This window comes from Rhipicephalus sanguineus, chromosome 11 (assembly GCF_013339695.2).
Source record: "Rhipicephalus sanguineus isolate Rsan-2018 chromosome 11, BIME_Rsan_1.4, whole genome shotgun sequence".
NCBI classification, from domain to species: Eukaryota; Metazoa; Arthropoda; class Arachnida; order Ixodida; family Ixodidae; genus Rhipicephalus; species Rhipicephalus sanguineus.
Genome location: NC_051186.1, coordinates 18,409,774 through 18,430,206, shown reverse-complemented (window position 1 = coordinate 18,430,206; position 20,433 = coordinate 18,409,774). Strand labels below are relative to the sequence as shown.

General features: G+C 47.2%; 2 protein-coding genes across 2 annotated transcripts in view; both read left to right on the top strand.

The window, feature by feature from the left end:
* The first annotated feature begins 3,728 nt into the window (after window positions 1-3,728).
* Window positions 3,729-9,879, top strand: LOC119374899 (protease inhibitor carrapatin-like). The gene is made up of 4 exons (XM_049411075.1): window positions 3,729-3,787; window positions 5,929-6,117; window positions 9,747-9,785; window positions 9,836-9,879. Exons 1-4 carry the CDS (start codon window positions 3,745-3,747, stop codon window positions 9,877-9,879), a joined length of 315 nt encoding a protein of 104 aa, XP_049267032.1. The 5' UTR covers window positions 3,729-3,744.
* A 147-nt stretch (window positions 9,880-10,026) lies between these two features.
* The window catches only part of LOC125756385 (kunitz-type serine protease inhibitor A-like), a 15,848-nt gene continuing 5,441 nt past the window's right edge, over window positions 10,027-20,433 (top strand). The window contains exons 1-3 of the mRNA XM_049411074.1: window positions 10,027-10,075; window positions 11,268-11,438; window positions 17,763-17,954. Of these exons, the coding sequence (XP_049267031.1) occupies window positions 10,027-10,075; window positions 11,268-11,438; window positions 17,763-17,954 (412 nt within the window). The remainder of the gene's footprint in view (window positions 10,076-11,267; window positions 11,439-17,762; window positions 17,955-20,433) is intronic.

Sequence of the window (20,433 nt, the reverse complement as noted above, 5' to 3'; positions counted from 1 at the left end):
ATCACAGCATATCCACGGGGTGAATGATAATGAGTGGGGCGAAGCTCCGGAAGAAATCATCGGTAAGCCGTGAAACTCTTTCGTGAAATTCGCCCAGTACATCATAAAGATTGTGAAACACCATGTATATATTAAACATCAAACTTTTATTGTACTTTTCGTTTACGTGGTCCCTTCATTATCACCGCTTTGTGATCGGTGAATAGCAGGGAAAGTGTCCGCTCCCGAGCGAAAGAAAAAGCGCGCCAAGAGCGAGCGCCTCGTGTGCCTCCATCCGGCGGCTCCGAGCGAAAGAGAAAGCGCGCCAAGAGCGAGCGCCTTGTCTGCCTTCATCCGGCGACTCCGGGCGAAACAGAAAGCGGGCCAAGAGCCAGAGCCTTTTACGATCGCAGGCATCCAATGACATGCGCCATTCGTATTATACAAGCGCCATCTGTCATCTTCAAACCGCAATTCTAAGAAATACTGGAAACGCCATCTAGTGAGCAATTCATTAAACTAGAGCTCTAAGAAATACATGGAAAACCATCTAGTGAGCAATTCATTAAACTAGAGCTGGCTACACACATACTACTACAGAGGAGGGAACCACCCCCACCCTAAGGAGCTTCGCCCCTAAAGCTTTCTACTACCCTTCCTGTCAATACATTCGGGAGAGAAACTGGAATCAATGCGCAAAAACCACTCGCGAGTTCGCGCAAGCAAAGAAAGACATAGAATTCCCATTTGCACAATAACAAGTGCTTCATACTTATAGTACCTTTTTAGTCTCTGGTCTAATCATTACTGAGCTTCTTTTAGGCAAAGTTGTTTCCAATATAAAATATGGAAAAAGTTGTTTACAAAGGGGCTAGAGCAGGGTTCACGCCAGGACTGCTGAATTCTTCACCGGTGCATATTTGATCGCGTTCTCGTAAGACCCTGATATGACTCAGACTACTCACATCACTGTAGCTTTACACTTTTCATGAGGTCTAAAGCTGCATGGCCCAGCAAGACCGTCACTGAACACATTATACAAAGATGAAAACAAGAACTATTTTCCCAATACCTTGGAACATTATGGCAATAACGACCCCACATTGAAGTGAACACGTTTGTTCAGACAAGTAGGGTGTTCCCTGAAGTTCAGATATTCAAGCAGCAGCTGTCCATGTCACAACAAAATTAAACTTTACTCCAGTTGGTGTTCACTCTGCCAAAGAGAGGTGGCAAATCTCTACCATATCCTCTGGGGCTGCCCTCAAACGCAGCAACTTAATAATCCTCAGAGTTCCATGTATATGGTGCCAAATAAATGCTTTTTTCTTCCTCCTCTCTCGTGTTTACAGAAAGGGCATGTTTTTTTCACTACGATAAAGTGGTGGTCCACGGCTCTTTGAAGGGTGTTGCTGCAAGCAGCGATCACACGCGCCACACGAGAGCTTACATTGCGGCTTTCTCGACAGTCCGGAAAGCTCCTCTCTGCCGTCGACCTCTGCGCGTTGCGTCGACAACTTCGCAGTTCCGACAACCGTGGCTTTGTAAAAGCACTCTAACGTCGTTCGTCAAAACTGGAGCTAAAAGGACATTGATAGAAAAATGCATATCTTTCCGGGCCAACATAGTAATAGCCATTATCTATGTCAATATAGTAATGACGTTCAAAGAAATTATCAGATGTACTGACAGTATCGCGTTGTGCTGAATGAAAGAATAAAACGGGGCCGAGCGCCACACGTCTTTTTGAGAGATGCAAAAGCGGTAAGACTTGTCAAACGAAAATTCGCGAAGAACTACTATTTATGCTAAATGTCTAAATATCAAACAATACTGAATGAATGGCTGAAAAAAACTGAGCGGTAATGGTAAGTCCTGGGCAGGGTTGCCACTGACTTTCGAGTAAATGTCGCCAAACAACGAGCAGAAAGTCGCCAAAAGTCGCCATTTTTTTAGAAATTTCGCCAAAAAAGTCGCCATTCTAGATGTGTGCGGCATATCCTAGTAATAGGAATTTTCACTGATGTATAGCCCCGTAGAATACAGTGCCATTCAAAGCCCTTAAAGTATCTTGACATTTCTCAATGCCAGGCGCATCGCCCCTTCACCATGGGAGTGCTTGGTGCACCTGGTTCTCCGACTAGCCGCAAGATGTGCGCGGAGGCGCAAGTATGAAAGAATAAAACGCTCATGATATCCTTCCATCCCTGTCCGCTCGTTTCAAAGGTAAAAGTGTGGTAAACCTTGGGCGAAAGCCGCGAAGGCGTTGTTTGTAGACAGCTTTACATCCCCTCATATGAAAAAAAAAAAAGAATTAACAGGTTTATTGAAAGTAGTAAGACAGAATTCTTACAGGTATCGTTCATTAGTGAGTCTTATACCTTTCAGTGTGAACTAAAATGATACCGGACACCACTGTCCCTTTCATATATAATCACTTATATCTACCCGCGTCAATCCAGTGCGTTATAATTGAACAGGTAGACATTGTAAAATGTTATATAGCAATTGTTTTGATTGCACACGCTCACCGAGAACAGTAGAAAATGCCTGAATAAATAATTTTTTATTGCACGAACACCCGCGTATCCGCCCATCTTCGCTATACGAGCTCGATTATGGGGATACCGCAGCGGTGAATAGGTCGCCAAGCTATTCAGAACAGCTGGAGCTTTGGCGGAACAAATGGCCGGAACACACGGCCAACCCGTCATCTAGCCCCTGCAGAAGTGAAACTTTGGCGAAGCTCTGAAGCATCTAGATGAATCTACATGAATTGAGTTAGAAGCATCTAGATGAATTGAGGAGATACACACGAGTTACAGGACGGACATACAGAACGGCGCGTAATGTGCACCTCAAAACCCAAAAAAATACAGAGAATAGTGCCGCTCATTCGTTGGGAAGGCACTGAGCTTAGGATGCATAACTCAGTGGAGACCTAAGCTGAAAATCGCCAAAAATTCGCCATGTCGCCATTCATAATTTTAGGTCGCCACGAGCCTCTCAAATTCGCCAATTTGGCGAAAAGTAGCCACCATTGGCAACCCTGGTCCTGGGCTTTCGGTAATACCTTAGTGATCCTATGCAACAAGCGCAGCTGTGCAAAGAAATTTAATTCGCAATTGCCCTCATATCTATTGTCCGGCCTCCCAGGAGACACCGAAAACTGTTCTTACTTCTTGTATATTCGAACAAAGCGACTATAAGGGCTCTTAAGACTCATTGACACAAGTCATTCTCGAGGTAGCTCTACCGAGATGGTCGACAATATTCTGGCACATTGAACTCGTAACCCGACGAGTCTCACAGAGCCGCACATGGTCGCTTTTTGTCGAAAAACGGCTCTTTTGGCTCGTTGCTAGAACTTGCAGTCACGCTACTACAAAATTGAGCAGCGGCAGACTTGTCTAAAAACGTCGTGGTTTCACTACTTCGAACTATTTCTGACCGATTGCTTCGCGACTTGCGCGTGTTAGAATATTTGCGGCAATCCATGTCACACTACCGCGAAATCCCAGACAATCCACATCTGCCTTGCCTTGAAAGCGACTAAACGCCACCTCTACAGCTCGTTTTTGCGTGTTTCTGGTCATGCCAACTGATAGCGACTGCATAGGTCAATACTTGCGCTTTTCTTTCAGTCGTGCTGAAAGGTAAATGTTTATCAGCGCTGCGTGGTGACGCAAGCGTGTTCCCAGGTGATATAAGGTCTGACTTCGTGGACGCTCGAACGTGTCAATCTTAGACATCCGTGACGGCACCATGAAGACATTCGTGTTGTTGGCGATCTGCGGTGCTGCCTTGGGTGAGTTTGATGAATGTCGAGGCGTCTTAGAGCTGCGTTGACCTTAGAATACGCCTTCAACGCACGCGTCGAAGACTCTTGGAAGTTCAAAAACGTTTAGTCCCTGAAACCCAGGAAATATTCCTTCCAATACTTTTCTGCGCTTGTCTGATGCAAAAAAAAGCTGCAAACGCGGAAGTGTGAATGGAGAACAGTTCGAAGGGCTCGTTCATTACTTAAACGCAACCTAACAAATCCAACAAACGAAGCCAAGGAAAGCATAGAGGATGTTATTTGTAGAATGGACGCAGTTGAAACGTTGGGGCTTCGGGTCACACCGAAAACAAAACGGTTTTTTCGTGCAATTTAATTCCTTCCCATTAATGCCATGAATACATCACCACACTTAAAAGATACAAATACTGTGCCCTGGGCCTTCCTGGCTTCCTTGTCTGTTGGCTTTATTAGCTTGCGCCAAACATGGATGCGCATAATTAAGGCAACACCTGCAGCCAGATAAGGACTCTGGGTCACCCTTCGTTTCAAAGCTGTTATAATCTGCAACTGGAGAAGTAATTGATAACTAATATACCTGTTGACAAATTTCGTTGAAGGCAGTTACAGCGAAAAGATTTTTATGCCTTGATGCTATTTTCTTGTTTATTAGTCCATTTCATCGACCCGCGGTTACTCTATGAGCGAATGAGAGTGCGCGAGGGCTGGCGACGATCGCAGCCCTCGCGCACTCTCATTCGCAGCGAGGGCTGCGATCGTCGCCAGCCCTCGCTGGTGAAGATCGCGGATCCCGCGGACAGGAAATCAACAGGGCCGTCTCCACCGCGCGAGAGGCGTATGGAGGAGTCCCAAAGGAAGGGGAGAAGGCTGCGTGGCTCCGGAAGGACCTGCGTACTGTGATCGACATGGCGGGGTCGCGCTCGCAGTATCTTTACTGGTATCAGCAGACGGCCGGCTCGTGCATTTGTACGTGTTGTGATCTTTCGCGAAGTTCTCACCGCGAAGTTGCCCATAGTCGCGGTTCCGCTGCGGCAAAAAAAAAAAAATGGCGCTGCTGTAACTTTTGAAGAACAAGATCACAGGGCGGGTAGCAAATGAAAATCATAATTTCATGGCAGTAGCGCTTATACACTCTTATAGAACAGGCTTACGTGTGACTAGTCATAGTTGTGTAGACGTAGGAGTCTGCGACATGACTGTGCGCGCAAGGTCATGCGACATATGCCAAGTTGAATTCGAGGCGCACCTATCAGCTACCGCAAGGTAACACTAGTGGACACTATTACTGTAGGAAGCAGAGTACTGCAGCATTCTATGCAAGTTTCAGTTACGCTCCATGCACACTCGCCCAAATCTCTAACTAGCACGCACGAGCGGCACTTTTTGCTGTGTGTCTTCGCCATGTGACTGAATTCTGTACCAAAAAGGGTGAGGCCAAGCGCATGCCCACAAAACAATTTTTTTCAACTTCGTTGCACCTTATAGCGCTGACGCACAGAAACGTCGCTGCTGTTCAGGTTGGTAAAGATTTGGGCGGCTTTACTTAAAGGTGGTTAGCTAGGCGTGTGTTCCGGAAGCTAGCTAGCTAGTGTCTTTGAAATATAGTCAGATGGTGTACGACGCTATAACAATACCTGATTTTAATGAATTTTTTTTCCTGAACGCTCTTTTTTGTCCTAGTCGCAACAAAAATTGGCAGATGCTTTCGCATTAAGTGCAGATGAACATGTACAAGGAGAAGTCTTTCAGCAGAGATGAGCGCCAGTTATAGCCCGCTCTCGCAATGGAGGAATGTACACCCTCCATCTGAGAGTTCGCCGTGGACATCTTTAGATGCGGCATTGTGTTAAAGGAAGCGCCATTAGTGCAAAGTGACGATTTAAGAAAGGACGCCTTCAATTATGAAAATACCAGTTAAAGAATACAAATCGAAAAGATGTTCTGATCACAGGGGAAACAATGCTCAGTACGGAGAAAACCAGTAAGAGTGGCTTCTCAAAATTTCTTGGTCAAGAAAATGTTTTATAAAAACGTCCTATTCTATGCACAATTCAGCGTCTGTAATATGACAAGAAGGGTCGCACAATCTTCAAGGGACGTAGGCTCGGAGGTAACCGAGAGGTCACTTGAAGGATACCTCGTTGCAGCCGCCGCCGATTTCGACTCGCAATGTGCGCCCACGGCTGATCCTGGACCGTGCAAGGGTTACTTCCCCGTGTGGTGGTACAACGTTCTCACGAGCAAGTGCGAAGAGTTCATCTACGGCGGTTGCCAGGGAAACGACAACAAGTACAGAACCAAAGAAGAATGCGAGAAAACCTGCGCCGAAGCATCAGGTAAGTAGCCTTCCGTGCAACGTGTGGTTAAAATAATTTATTTGGCTGCAACTTTGAAAAATGGCGCGAACGTGTGTACATCTTCTGTTCACTGATGTCACAGGCATGCGCAGGGTTTCCTTTAGGTGAAGCGAAGTAGTACATCCGCAGAGCTGCCCACACCTGCCCTGACCACTAGTTCAGTACAAAAGGAAACAAGCCACTCAGTGGATGTGAAAATGAAAGTTAAGCGATAACGAACTTGACGCAACGACCTGGATTTGGTCCCCGGATTTCCGGGGGTAAAGAAGGACCAGTGGGAGGGTGGAGGCGCCCCCTGACCCGCCTGGGCACACGCCTATGACTGATGTCTTGTGTTACGAGCGCAACACTCTTCCATACACAAAACGATACAGAGAAGAGCAACGTTCGACCTTGAAACATGCATGTTGCGAATAAGTTTTTCGGAAGCACTAAAGGTGGAGGTAAATGAAGGAAAAAAAGTCATTAGTGCGCTCTAGTAGCACGAAGCTTAATACAGGTACACATCCACGAAGGTACGTCGCAGGGAATAAGAAAATATTTGATCAACTACATAATTTCCTTGCCACGAAAAGCGTTTAGAATTTCGTTAAAGTTTCGTGTCGCAAATAAGCAAATTACAATTATTTCGCTCCCCGCCACCATTGTCTAGTGGTTATGGCGCTCGGCTGCTGACCCGAAGGCTGCGGGATCAAATTCCGGCCGTGGCAGCTGCATTTTCAATGGAGGCGAAAATGTCTGATGCCTGTGTGCACCTTATGGTGCATCCAGACGACGGGCCAAACCGCCGTCGAAATTTCCGGAGCCTTCCACTGCGGCGTCTCTCATAATCATATTGTGGTTTTAGGACGTTAAACCCAGATATTCTTATTATTATAAAATTCTTTCGCGTTCATCCTTGTTGACCTTTTCCGCAGATATTGTGGTTCGAAGTTTTGCTCACGGCAATCTATGCACCTCGAAGCCACCTTCGCAGATAAAATCACATAAAAATGTTTCTACAGCACACACATCGCGAGTACCAGTCCCTCTTCAAACTTCTCTAAGCAGATCCCCTTCCTAATAAAGTACGGTCGCTTTGTAGGTGTATATATATATAATTCAAAAGAAAGTTCTGAAGGTCCGGTGCACATGTAGTTGAAGAAATGAAGGAGCACACTTACGAAAATTGCATATTTTTACTCATTTACGTTTCGGCCGTGGCACGGCCTTTGCCAGACGAAGGCCGCGCCACGGCCGAAACGTAAATGAGTAAAATATTATGCAATTTTCGTAAGTGTGCTCCTTCATTACTTCAACTATATATATATATATATATATATATATATATATATATATATATATATATATATATATATATATATATATATATATATATATATATATATGAGTGTCGTGCGCGTGATGCTGGAGATCTACATTGCAGTTGATTCATTGAATTCGGTTCCATCAGGCTTCCTCTAGCTTCGCTACATCTTTTCTTAACATACACGCATTATTCAGTTTGATACCGCGTCGCTTCTACAACATTGGCATGTATTCATCATAGAACAGGTAGCGCAAAACAAACGGGTAAACAAGCTCGTCTCGTGTTTACGTTCCTAGCTTGCGTCCCCGTATTCCTTGCGCTACCTGCTGTATGATGAATTCTTACCAGGGCTGGGCAGTATCGCGATACAAGAGTATCGCGATAGTATTTCAGAGATACTTTTGAGTATCTGTATTTCTGCATCGAGATACATTTGAAAAATGTATTTGTATCTCAGTAGTGAAATACATTTACGATGTATCGCCTGTATCGCGATACTATGCAGGACACCGGTATCTCGTTACGGTGTTTTTTTATGTCGGAAATGAGTTGAGGCGTGTTTCCAATGGGGGAATGACGTTTCTTTTTTGTGCCAAGACAAGCAAAGGCGCGCCGCCGGTCGCCGACAGATGGGGCGGTGATGGTTTCCCCTCAAGCGCAGAATGGTCCATGTGGTAAAGCGCGCGACGCCGCAGACCACGGCAGAATCGCGGGGGCAGTGTTGTCGGCCTCTGCCGACGAAAGTCCCTGTCTCTCAAGGTCAGTGCAGCACGCCTAGTTTTTTTAGGATGGCAAGCCATTACTTCGCGACCTCCCGCGCGGATACCGCCTTGGAACAGGCTTTGCAATGCTTCGCGTGCGTTCAGTTATCAAAGCGGCGGCACTTCCAAAAGCAGTTCCCGTAGTCGCGGCGGAAATGACTAGAAGATGGCTACCTTTGACGCGCTTTCAGCCACCTCTTCAATGTCAGGGTGCGTTCCTAATTGATCACATGCGTGAAACGGTCTTTTGAGGTAGCAGGCTCCCCCACCGCCGGAGCCGACTTCTCCTGTTGCGGCTTTCTGAAATGGGTGCTGGTAGCGTCGGTGGTGGTGAAAGCTTCATTGAAGCCGACAGGGTCAGACGGCTGAGGATTCCGAAGATGGGGACCGACTTCGGATTCTGAACAGTCAGAACAACCCAAGTGAGGGCGGAAGTGTTTCGGTGTCTAGATGACCCGAGAAGAGATATCGCCACGCTGCAGGGCAATCCGGCTATGAAGGCCGTATTTATTCACAATAACACGAATTTGTGCTCGCCTTCTGCGGTAGACAGACTTTTTCTTTCGTGAGTCTTGTGCTGAGGTTGAACGGACGCTGTTAGAAGACAGCCCCTTTGAGAAGCCTACACAGCAACCTTCTCAGCAAAGCAGATCTTCAAAATAAATGTGTGCTTTTTCTCAATTCACTGGTGTTCATTAGTGATTCGAGTGACTTGCTTAAAGTGTTATTTCTAGCATAGCTTAGTTTGTTCCCCAAGTATGTCGATTTCGGTATCCAATCCTTGTTACTGTTGCTGTGAAATATTGTATTTTTATTGCAATTGATACTTGTAATTATGTCATTATTACTAATTATGTTCTTTGTCCGCCCCCCTCCCCTATAATGTCTTAATAGCGCTGAGCGTACTGTAATAAATAAATAAATGAACTGAACGTTTCGATGCGCTGCAACTTTAATTACAACATTATGCTGCACTAATAAGTGCCTTTGCGTAGTATGAGCATCCTTGAAATAAAAAAAGTATTCCAGTATCTGTATCGCTGTAACTGTATTCCGGAGTAATTTTTTCTTCTTATTGCAAAAGTATCTCCGAAATATCCCGTTACGTTAAAGGCAAATGTATCTCAGTATCTGTATTTTAGGCTTCCAGTTCATGTATTTCGATATCTGTATTCCGGAATACTTTTCTGAGTATCTCTGCCCAGCCCTGATTCTTACAAACTCGCCCATATTTCCGTTCTCGTAAGCATAATACACAGGGCTCTTTTTTTATGGTCTAATTTACTTTTCTCGTAGCGCTCGTCTCGTGTTTGTGTTCCTAGCTTGTGTCCCCGTATTTCTTGTGCTACCTGCTCTGTGATGAATTCTTACAAACTCGGCCAGATTTCCGTTCTTGTTATGTACACGTTGTTTCACACTTAGGGGAAAACACGGAGCGCTTTCCAACGTGCTCCGAGTTTTCCCCTAGGTGTGAAACAGCAGCGACACAAATGAAACACACTTTGTGGTCTAATCTATCTTGTCGATTTTATTTTCAGCGAAGCTGAACGTCAACGCTGGGCGGAAGCTCTTGGAAGGTAAGACAGCAATCTGGTTTTCTGTTAAGTCTTGTATGGACATCGTGCAGTCGAGTTTTGGAGTGCGACTGCAGCGCCAGAACGCACAGCCTAGCGGATAACAAGAGCAATATTGAGGCGGGCCCAGAAAAGATGCGAACGCGGTGCGCGCGTCTCCACACGGCATGAGTGGGCGCATTGCGGCCGGGCTAGAGGGGGGACGCGCGCGCGCGTCACCGTTTCTTCGTGCCCCTAGCGGCAAATGGCAGCGAACTCGGGACGGGCCTCGGCGAGCGACGCAGCTCCCACGGGTCAGTGGACGGTGCCTATGAATCGTTCATGTCCCCGATGATAGAACCTTCTTTTTTTTGTCGCATGATAGAGCAGCAATAATGACATCAATGGAGCTTGGCGTTGCACCATGTAGTCGGAAAAGTAGCTAAACGGTGCACTTTCTTGTCGGAGTATCTGCGACCAACACGGCCTCACCCAGCCACCGGACTTTTCTTGTGTGAGCATAGTTCACCACGAAATGCTCTATATCAGGGGTCCCAAACACACTCATACCATGGGCCGCATACGGCTCGCGGACCTCTAGCCAGCGTCCTTGCCCGCACATGGCGGTCTTCAGCCGATATTTTCTTTCCTAATAAATATCCTTTTGTGCTTCACAGACGGGACTACTCACAGGCGTGCTCTTCGGGAGGCTCCCCATGCTGCCACCATGTATTTAAACATAAGCGATGAACAAAAACTCTGTGTTTCAGAATCTGCTTCCAGATTTCACTCGTTCTGGAGATCAGCATCGATACGTTTCTCGATACCTGACGTCAAAGCTCCTTCAGAAATGACCCATATATGAGAAAGGGAAAATGCGTTTTCTCGGATGGCAATGTTAGCTGACATTTTGTTCAAACTGTTCCACCCCCCTCTTCCCCGCTTCAACGCTCAGTGTCCCGGTCCTTGTGAGAGGATAAATTTCGTGACTGCTGCCCGCTAGCCGAGGTGAGCTTGAGGCCCCTGCTCTGAAGACTAACCTGATAAAACATTTCTATAAACGTTACTATATAAACAACCCTAACAGTCTTTTTCTGTATTCTCCATAATGACGCATAGCTTTGTATCTATGCTTTTATCATTCTGTTGTTTTCATACGGCTGCGCAAAGGGTCTCAGGTTAGATTATAAATACGTGGCAACGTGTAAATTTGCCCTAAGATCGATGTAAAAACAGATGTCTCCCCTATTTGGTCACGGTTGCGGAACACCGAGTGGTGTTAGCTTACCTAGATCACTGAAATACAGCGTGCGGCGTAGTGCTGCTACTCAATTTCCCATTTCATACTGGCCACTTAATCAAACTAAAGATAGTTTTTTTTTTGTCACGTTAAGACAATATTCCGTATTTGTAAAATTGACATTACGCGGACAGGACGTGGCGAATAGTTTTGGTGTTTCTTGACCGGATTTTGTCACGTGACAAACTCCTCGTCGTTGAACGCAGTGGAAAACGTCGCCTGCCTCGGGAAACCTGACCCAGGACCGTGTCGTGCATCCGTCACGCGCTACTACTACGACAACGGCACCAGTACGTGCAAGGAGTTCACCTACGGAGGCTGCGAGGGAAACCCCAACAACTACGAGACGTTCGAAGAATGTAGGGCGAGCTGCAATCGTGAGTAATTACGTGTTATAACTGCAAAACTCACCAGGTCTCATGCATACACCTATGACGAATCGAAGGTGAAAGCGATCTTCTTTTTCTTCTTACCGTAAAATGCCGAGCAAGCGCTCCCACCCGAGCAAGCGCCCCTGTCCCTTTTTCGGGAGATCTGAAATAGGCGCCAGTGACCTAGCAAGCGCACCTCCCTCCCCCTGCCCTCCTCCCTTGCGGCCACTTTGCGACCACAAGAATGAGTACTGTGAATGCGTATCTAATGTTGTTTGTGAAATTTCGCTGTCATATGGCCGGTCGTATATTGGTCAAACCGGTCGCTGCTTCAGGGGTTTGACAGTGACGAGTGGGTATAAAAACAGTAAATAAATGAAGAAGTTCATTAGAAACATGGATGGGCATTTTTTTTATTTTTAGCGAAATCAGGGTGCATATCAGCCCGATTTCGTCACCCCAGCGTCTTCTTTGCCTTCTTCAAGAGCGTCTTCCTTCATGTGAAGGCATTCTCTTGCTCTAATTGTTATCATAATCACGCTCACCATATATTTTCCTTGTAAGTGTCGCTATTGGCGTACTCATAAGTGTATGGGACTACAAGAACGCTTGCAAACATTAAAGCGTATATAGATGTCTAAATAACGCGAAGAAAACGTAGTGCGCTTCTTAGAAACACAACGAACACCACGCTTAAAAACAACCGAATCTTTACCTTAGTAATACATTCAAGTCGTAAAGTTTGCAGAACCGTTCATTACGCAACTAAGAATGTCCCCTTCCGGAAAAACAAAACTTCGAGCACGCCTGAGCTTCGCCTTCAAGAGTAGAACGTAATGGCGTAATCGAGCTCCGTGCGCATCGCCTTCAACCGACCTGCAAAGAAGGGAACTTTGTGAGCGTAACACTGGCTGCTGCAAACTATCCTAGAATGCCTACTGCAAGTACACTTGCGAACTGCCCACTACGCTATAATTTCTATTCAGTTCCGAAGTGCCCATACGCCCGAATTATTCCTTTTATAAATTGGCAATGTACACATTACGCGTCCGTACGTGCCATGCGCGCATGCGAAGCTGCACACTTTGTAATATGGGCTGCTTTAAACCACCCATGTTTAATTCACATGTTTTGACTCCCGGTATATCTATACGTTTAAGCACGCAATATTGCATGTGTTACGAAGGCTCGTCCAGCTTCATGACATTCTTATAGCATTTTCTTAACGACGAAGTTTCAAGCACTGGCGTGACTCCATGGTAGAACACCCGCGTGTCACGCAGAAGGCATGGGTTCGATTCTCTCTCGGACCGAACATTCGAACGACGAACGATGCCGACGCCGGAATTTCTGCCAAACGAGTTCTATAACGCTATAGCGCAAAAATTGCCGCATTGATTTGTTCCAACATATTCTGTGGCAAGTGGGACGAAGAACGGATGATTACAGATAGAAATATAGGGGGACGCTTAAGCTTCGCCTTTAAAAGTTGAACGCGATAGCGATATCCGGACCCATCCTCATTGTGCTCTGTTTCGCTTGTCATTATTTTCAGTCGGCCGGTCTCACATACACGCACGTTCACACACACACACACACACGCACACACACACACTCGACATACCTATAGTAAAGGTAAAGGATTCCGCCCCCTTCAACAGCACTTTGATGGCAACAGTGTACCCACTACGTGTGTGTAAGAGAATGCGCGCAGTAATGTGTATGTCCTTTGTAATGGGCATGCTTTAAACCAGCAGCAATTACGCGCGTGATACTTTTTCGAGGTTGCGATGCGCCCACTACGTGTTCGCAAGGGAATGCGCGCAGTAATGTGTGTGCCTTTTGTAACGGGTGATGGAGGGAAAGGGAAAGTGATGAAGCATGCGGTACACAACAGGGTATCTCAGTATGTCGAGGATAAAGAGCTCTTTCCACAAATCATAGTAGGCTTCCGTCCGGGTCTGTCCACGCAGGATGTGATGCTCCTGATGAAGAGGCAAATTATCGACCGACAAGCCCTAGATGTTGGGGGAATATTGGCCCTAGATCTCGCCAAAGCATTTGATACTATTTCACATAAGTTCATCCTGGAGGCGGTCGAGATCATGAGGTTGGGACCAAGGTGCCACGCCTATGTTCGCGCCTTCCTCAGGGACCGCAAAGCATGTGGGAAGTCAAAATCGGGAACCTTCACCCTGGGTGCGAGGGGCACGCCGCAGGGTGCGGTCATTTAGCCTCTGTTGTTCAACATAGCCATGAAAGGCCTCTCGGAGCGTCTTTCCACTGTAGCCAATACAAACCGCGCCCTATATGCCGACGACATTACTGTCTGGTGCATGGGAGGTTCGGATTCTCAGGTGGAGGAAGCGCTCCAGTCGGCACTGTCTATCACAGAAAGCTTTCTGGAGGGTACGGGGCTTCGGCTTTCACCCTCCAAATCGGAGTTGCTTCTCTACAGACCTGTTAGGCGTGGGAGGAGGCCCCACTCACCGCTTGATCAGGTACAGATTGCGCTAACCACAAGGGACGGGCAGGCGATTCCCAGAGTGAACTGCATTCGATTAGTATTCCTTCTTGAATGCAACGGCAGAAACACACAGGTTTTGGCCCGCATCACCTCCAAGACGGAGAACATGATTCGGCTTATTTTACGGGTTTCAAACCGCAGGGGAGGGGTGAGGGAAAGTAATCTCCTTCGGCTCTACCACGCGTTCCTCATGAGCCATATTATTTACGTCGCATCATCTCTAAATTGGTCTAAACGCGAGGAGGATAAACTCGACTCTTTAATGCGGAAAAGTATTAAGAGGGTGCTAGGACTCCCCAAGAGTACCGGCACGGACAGGCTCATGAGCCTGGGCATGCACAACACCCTCGGAGGTGATTGAGGCACAGCAACTAGCTCAGGTCGCGCGGCTCTCCTCCACCAAGGCTGGGCAGCGTCTCCTACAGTCGCTTGGATGTCATCAAACGGGCAGTGCGGAAGAGAATATATTTTTATCACAAACAATGAAGGGTATATACGAGGTGGAATCCTTTCCGCGTAACGTACATCCGCGGTACAATGTTGGCCGGCGAATGGCACGGGCCGAGTCTCTGCTTGACTTCATAGCTAAATCCCCGGGAAGGGTGGCTTTCGTCGATGCGGCGCAGTATGGCCACTCGGACAGCTTTGCGGCCGTGGTTGTTGATCATCGCGGTCGCGTACTCAACTCAGCTTTCGTTAGGAAGGTGTCTGCCTCCGTAGCAGAGCAGGAAGCGATAGCTCTAGCTATGAAGGGCCCTTCGCGTCCTGAAATATTCACCGACTTTAGGGCTGCCTTCCGGGCCTTCGCTTCGGGTGTGGTCTCAAGAGAGGCTGCCGTTATTCTCAGTTCGAGGGGTGTAGGAGGCTTTCACACAATTACCTGGTTCCCGGCGCACATAGGCTCAGGGGTTCATCCAACAGTTCCCGACGTCAACGAACTTGCCCATAACCGTGCGCGAGAAATCACGTGTCGCGGCGGTGCGGGCGGGTCAGGAGGCGGCTTCACGGAGAGCTTCAAGGATCCACATGGCACCTTCAACGAAGTTACTTCGCACTATCAATTGTCAAGGCGGCGATACCCCCTCCCGTATTCCAAGCTTACTAGTCCGCAGTCGTCGGTTCTCCGGATGCTGCAGGCAGGTTCCTTCCCGTCTCGCAGCACGTTTAGCCACTTTGCTGAAGGCATAAATCCAGGATGTCCTAGCTGTGGGGCGGATAATTGCACACTCGCTCACATGCTCTGGCAGTGCCCGGCGTTACTGAGCGCAAAGTTCAGCACAGAAGAGGACTGGGAGAGGGCTCTTAAAAGCCGCGAGCTCTCAGTCCAGCTGTCGGCAGTCCAGGAGGCCTGCGAACGGGCGGAGGGCCATGGTCTTCCAGTAGCGGCGTGGGCACGGCCAGCAACTGCGGCGGACCCCCCATCGGGGGTTGTCTGATCGGGGTTCTCCTGGACCAAATAAAGTTCATTTCATCATCATCAACTCGTTATGCAGTTCACATGGTGTGACACACGCCCTATGGCAATATACTCTTGTACCCCGTTTTACTGCGATATTACATCTCGTGCTATGACACCTGTACACGGGACGCCTATGTATGTGAAGCATTAAAGTTAATTTCAGCGCTGTTCCACGCAATGGAGTGGCTCTTTGGTAGAACACCTGCTTGCCACGCATACGACCTGGGTTGGATTGTCACTCGAACCTAAAACGTTTTTATTTCTTTTTTACAAGATGATGATTTTTCGCTCACAACAAACGACGCCGACACCGGAATTTCTGCCGAAAGAGCTCTTTAACGATATTGTGCTAACAATGGACATGGAATTCCAGCGTAACTCATCTGTTTCCGGGTTCCGTGCACTGCACGAGTCGTATGTTTTCAGCGAAGTAAATGTTCTGTTCAAATTTATTACTGCGCCTCGAGTGTGTCTTGGTATCGTCCAAAGTATCCGCTGGGCTCATTAATACGCCCCAAGTCTGTAATAAATATGCACCACATAGCCCATGCTTACCTTCTGATGTGATTACATAGCAGCTATAAGCAAGTATTTTCGAGTTCTCAATAAACCGTCGGATACTCGCCGTACGCACAACCCAAACGTGTTTTCATTACCCAATTACATTCCTAGCCTCACTACAGTAGGCTGCCGTTTCAGAAGAAGCACGCCATCATCCGTTCAGAAGAAAACAAATACCTGAAGTTAATAAGTATTGTACTCTAAGACCGCTACATCGACCAGGACAAGTCATCCTGTCGAAACGTTCGCATCGGCGTCAGTCCTTGTTCAACGATTTGCTATCATGGCGAGTTATGCTGGATACAGTTGTCGCACCCAATTCTAAAGCGTGGCCTTCGCATGATAGCGCACAAGATAGCCACGTGGACATGACACTCTGTCATCGCAACGAGGTGTGCGTATTTCGACGACTGGAGCGATAAATGTAATGTTGCGTTCTCACGCGCGGTGACGAAGGCGCAGTTTAACTTCACTGCGACTATTTCATGTTTGCAGTGACGGAAAAATAGTGCCCTGCGCATGTCCAATATTCTCCTCGTTGCTTCTGTATTCGTTCTAGCGCTGCCTTCCTGTCATTATGAACCAAATGCAAATTACCCACCTAGCTGCAATTCTTCAAAGTATTTAGTTTATTTTCCGCGAAAAACGGCACCGTCTCAGAAAAAACAAAACGAAATCATAAGGCTGTGATCCCATAATGAATTTCAATTTTCTGTACCTGCTACCAGCAGAGGAGGCAAGTTTTTGAAAGCTGCACTACTTGAATTTTCACCTTGTGTTATATGTAATTGCTTAAAACTCCCAGTTCGGCTTCAGCAATTCAAACGGTGTTCACAAAAATATCTCACATATATACTGTCAGTAAGAAAAAAGTGCCATCAATTCCTGCTGCACAGCATATCATTAGCAAAAGCTGCTAGCCAATGACACATGTCACTTACAAAAGGAATTTTTCGCGATTTCCGCCCCTGATGACTGATCAGTCGACAGGCGCGTTGAGCCGAATAAAACTTGCCGGCAGCCTTAAATGGATACTTAAAACGAAAATTTCCCGTTGGCGTTTTTTTTTTGTTTTTTGCGGCAAGTGAAAGGTCAAGCCATCAGGAGTCTAGAAAATGTACTGCTAAGCGTGACCGCACCAGATAAAGTAATTACAGTATGATTTTAAGGGCTAGTTTCCGTTCCTACTCTACCCTGACGTCACAAAACGGTATACGAAATTCTCGTCCCGTGCTCGCGCAAGATATTGTGACGTTACCACAGCTTCTACGCCCCGTGGCTCCATTGGTGGCGCACAAGCGACCATTTTGTAAGCTTTGGTACCTGACGTCATCACAACTAGCTAGACTGCTGCGTGAAGTCATCAGAATTAGTACTGTAGCCTGCCGTCAAGCTACTAATTAAATCCTAGTGAACAGATGCTAGTTGGTTTGTTACAATGAGTGAAGCCATAGCTCTACAAACACAGGGGCCAAGGAAGAGACGCACGGCCTGTCATCTTCCTTGGTGCCTGTGTTTTTAGCGCTGTGGCTTCCTTGAATGAGTCGAGCTAGTGTCGATGTCGGTAGGTGCGCCATGAGATAATTTTCTTTATTATCAAAGTAAAATACCTCGTCAGCATTTGCTGAGCTTCACACTCTTTGTATACAGTAGATTTGCATGGCAGCATAAGCTCGCCTTGTACATGACCACTGATTCAAGCAAGATCTACACCTAATGCACAGCACGGAGTTATATGTATCTCGCGGCAACGTCTAAGCTTGAACGCATTGCCTTTTCCCAGCTGCGACTGAGTACGAAGCAAAGTGCCTCGCCAGGCCCGAGCTTGGACCATGCAGGTCGCGCTTGGTCGCCTGGGCCTACAACGCCAGGCTGGGCCAGTGCAAGTCATTCATGTACGGTGGCTGCGACGGCAACGAGAACAACTACGGCACTAAGGAAAAGTGCGAAGCGGCCTGCAAGCACCCGTCAGCAGGTAATGCATCTGCATAAAGTTTGCGTGAGGCGCGTTTGAAAACCTATAAATAGGTTTTCAAACCTATTTATAGGTTTGACCTACGGAGCAGAAACCTGGAGACTTACAAAGAGGGTTCAACTTAAATTGAGGACGACGCAGCGAGCGATGGAAAGGAAAATGATAGGTGTAACCTTAAGGGGGGACGCGGCTTTCGTATCGCGAAAAATGGCAAAAAAATCGATTTTTTGAAAATCACATTTTCAGTTTCTGTAGCCCTTTTTATATCCGATTCCAAAATATCTTCACCGAAAACCGCGTAGAAGTGCTATAAAAAAATTTTGCGCCTGCCGAGGTGGCGAAAATTACTGGGGAAATCGCAAAAAAACACTGATTTTCAAAAAATCATAGCTCCGCAACGACGCCACCGGGCGCCGATATCTTGGGCTCATCGGAAAGCGCATTTCTCCGTCTTCAAATTCCCCGCCGCAGCTGGCTCCTCCCTTCGAAAACAAGCGCACAAAAAGCAAATGTTCGAAGGTCGTTTCGAGCCCTCCGATTGGCCGCGTCCGCCATGTTGCCCCAGCGCGCCTCGCCATTGGTCCGATGCTCGCTCCGGGAGATCGTCGTCTGCAGCTCGTGCGTCTCGAGCTCACGGCTGTCGAAAGTCGCGCTACTTCGTTGCGTGTTCGCAATCGCTCTGTGTTCACGGCTCGATAACTTTGAACAAGAACTACGTTTTAGTTTGGAGCTACTAGCGGAAGCTCGGTGGGATTACGATGGCGCGCCTTCCTCGTAGCGAACATCGCAAACGCGCGTCTCGGACCGACTTTCTAGCGTTGACTCGTCGGATCCGTGGTTGGAGGTTCTGCTTATGCGCACTTCGGACGTCGTGACGAAGATGATCGCAGGACGACTCTTTGTACTCGCGACCACGCCTTACGAACTTTGAAACATCGGGCACCGCGGCCGGCGCGTCTACTGCTCGGAGTCGTCACTAGGCCTAACTCCGCTAACGGCATCGGCACGCGAGACGAACCTCGAACTTTGCGGGCAAGAGCAACGCGTTAGCGGACTCGCGGCAGTGTGCTTCTTCGCAAGGAACGAAGCGCTTCCCCCGCCGGCTTCTCGGTACAGCGGATGGTCATTTTACGCATCGGCAGCGGACCCCACGGCCAAGCTCATCGCGCAGCGGGCGCGCGTCGGCGTCCCGCAATGCGAGGCCAAACACGTTGCGCGCCTATTTTTCGTCGCCGCACCTAGGCATATTGCGCATCGTCACCGAATGCCGCCACCCAGCACATCGCGTGCTGACTTCCCGGACTATGCGGCCGAGCACTTAGAGGTGAAATAAAGCACTGTTGATGCAATTTAGGCGCGCTTGGAGCCGTGCGTGGTATCGCCGTAAGCGCTCATGAATCATCTGAAAAAATAAAAGCCTCGCAGAAAACCGTGTCCGCGACCGGGTGAATGATGAAGCGCATCGCAGGCGAGGTTTACAAATTAGCTTGACGAGTGAAACAGGGAGATGAATTCATATCTGCCCAGTTCGCGTCTTGAATATAAACTGCTAAGGAATTCCTATTCCACCTATGTCTTGGCCATAACTGCCTGTTATTTAGGAGGAAGTGATAGGTTGCCATGGTGAGAGCCGCTTTTAGTATCCTATAAAAATGATTCAATGATCAATTGCAATCAAGACTGTAATTATGTTAATGAGAGCATGAATACAAGAAAGCTGGCAAATCATCATAATACATGACCTACTTGAATTACAATATCTTGTTTTTTGTCATGTCTATTACACCACTTCATAACTTCGTTTAAAATTCATGCTACATGTTCTTTGTATATCAGAAAAGTATTTTAAGAAAAAAGAAAGAAAACAAAGGCACAACCGATGAAAGGCCACATGTGCAGGAGGTCCAACCTTATAAAATACCTTAAAGATCACAATCTTCTTGTGTTTTAGAGAAGCAAGGCACCTCAAACTAAAGACAGGGCACTCAAGAAAGTGCACATTACGAAGGACTCAAAAGATTACGACCCCAGTGCCTTTTGATGAAGTAATATCGTTGGTACAACTTTAAAGCCGTTTTCTCAAAACGACTTTTCTTGCTTCCTGCTTCGCGTTGTTCCGCTGATTTCTCACTGACCGCTGGGTCTATTTCAGTTCCGTTTTTTGTTCTGGTATTCCTTGAAGCACAGTTCAGGGCGTGACATTCTTGCTTTTGCAGTATGGCGTTTTGATAATTAGCTATTTGACGAGTTGCACAAAGCCTCGATGCCTGTTGCGCAGTCACCTCATGAAAAAGGAAACTAAAAAAAAATTTGTTGCAAATAAAAAATCTAAGAATGTCACGCCCGCAACCAGACATCTTAGAATGCATAGCACTTTGAACGAGTTTCCTGTCGCATTTTTTAAGCGAGTCAGACTCGGAACAGAGCAGAAGGTGAAATATATTGTAAATCAAAAAGTTTGTAAAGATATATTCATGAA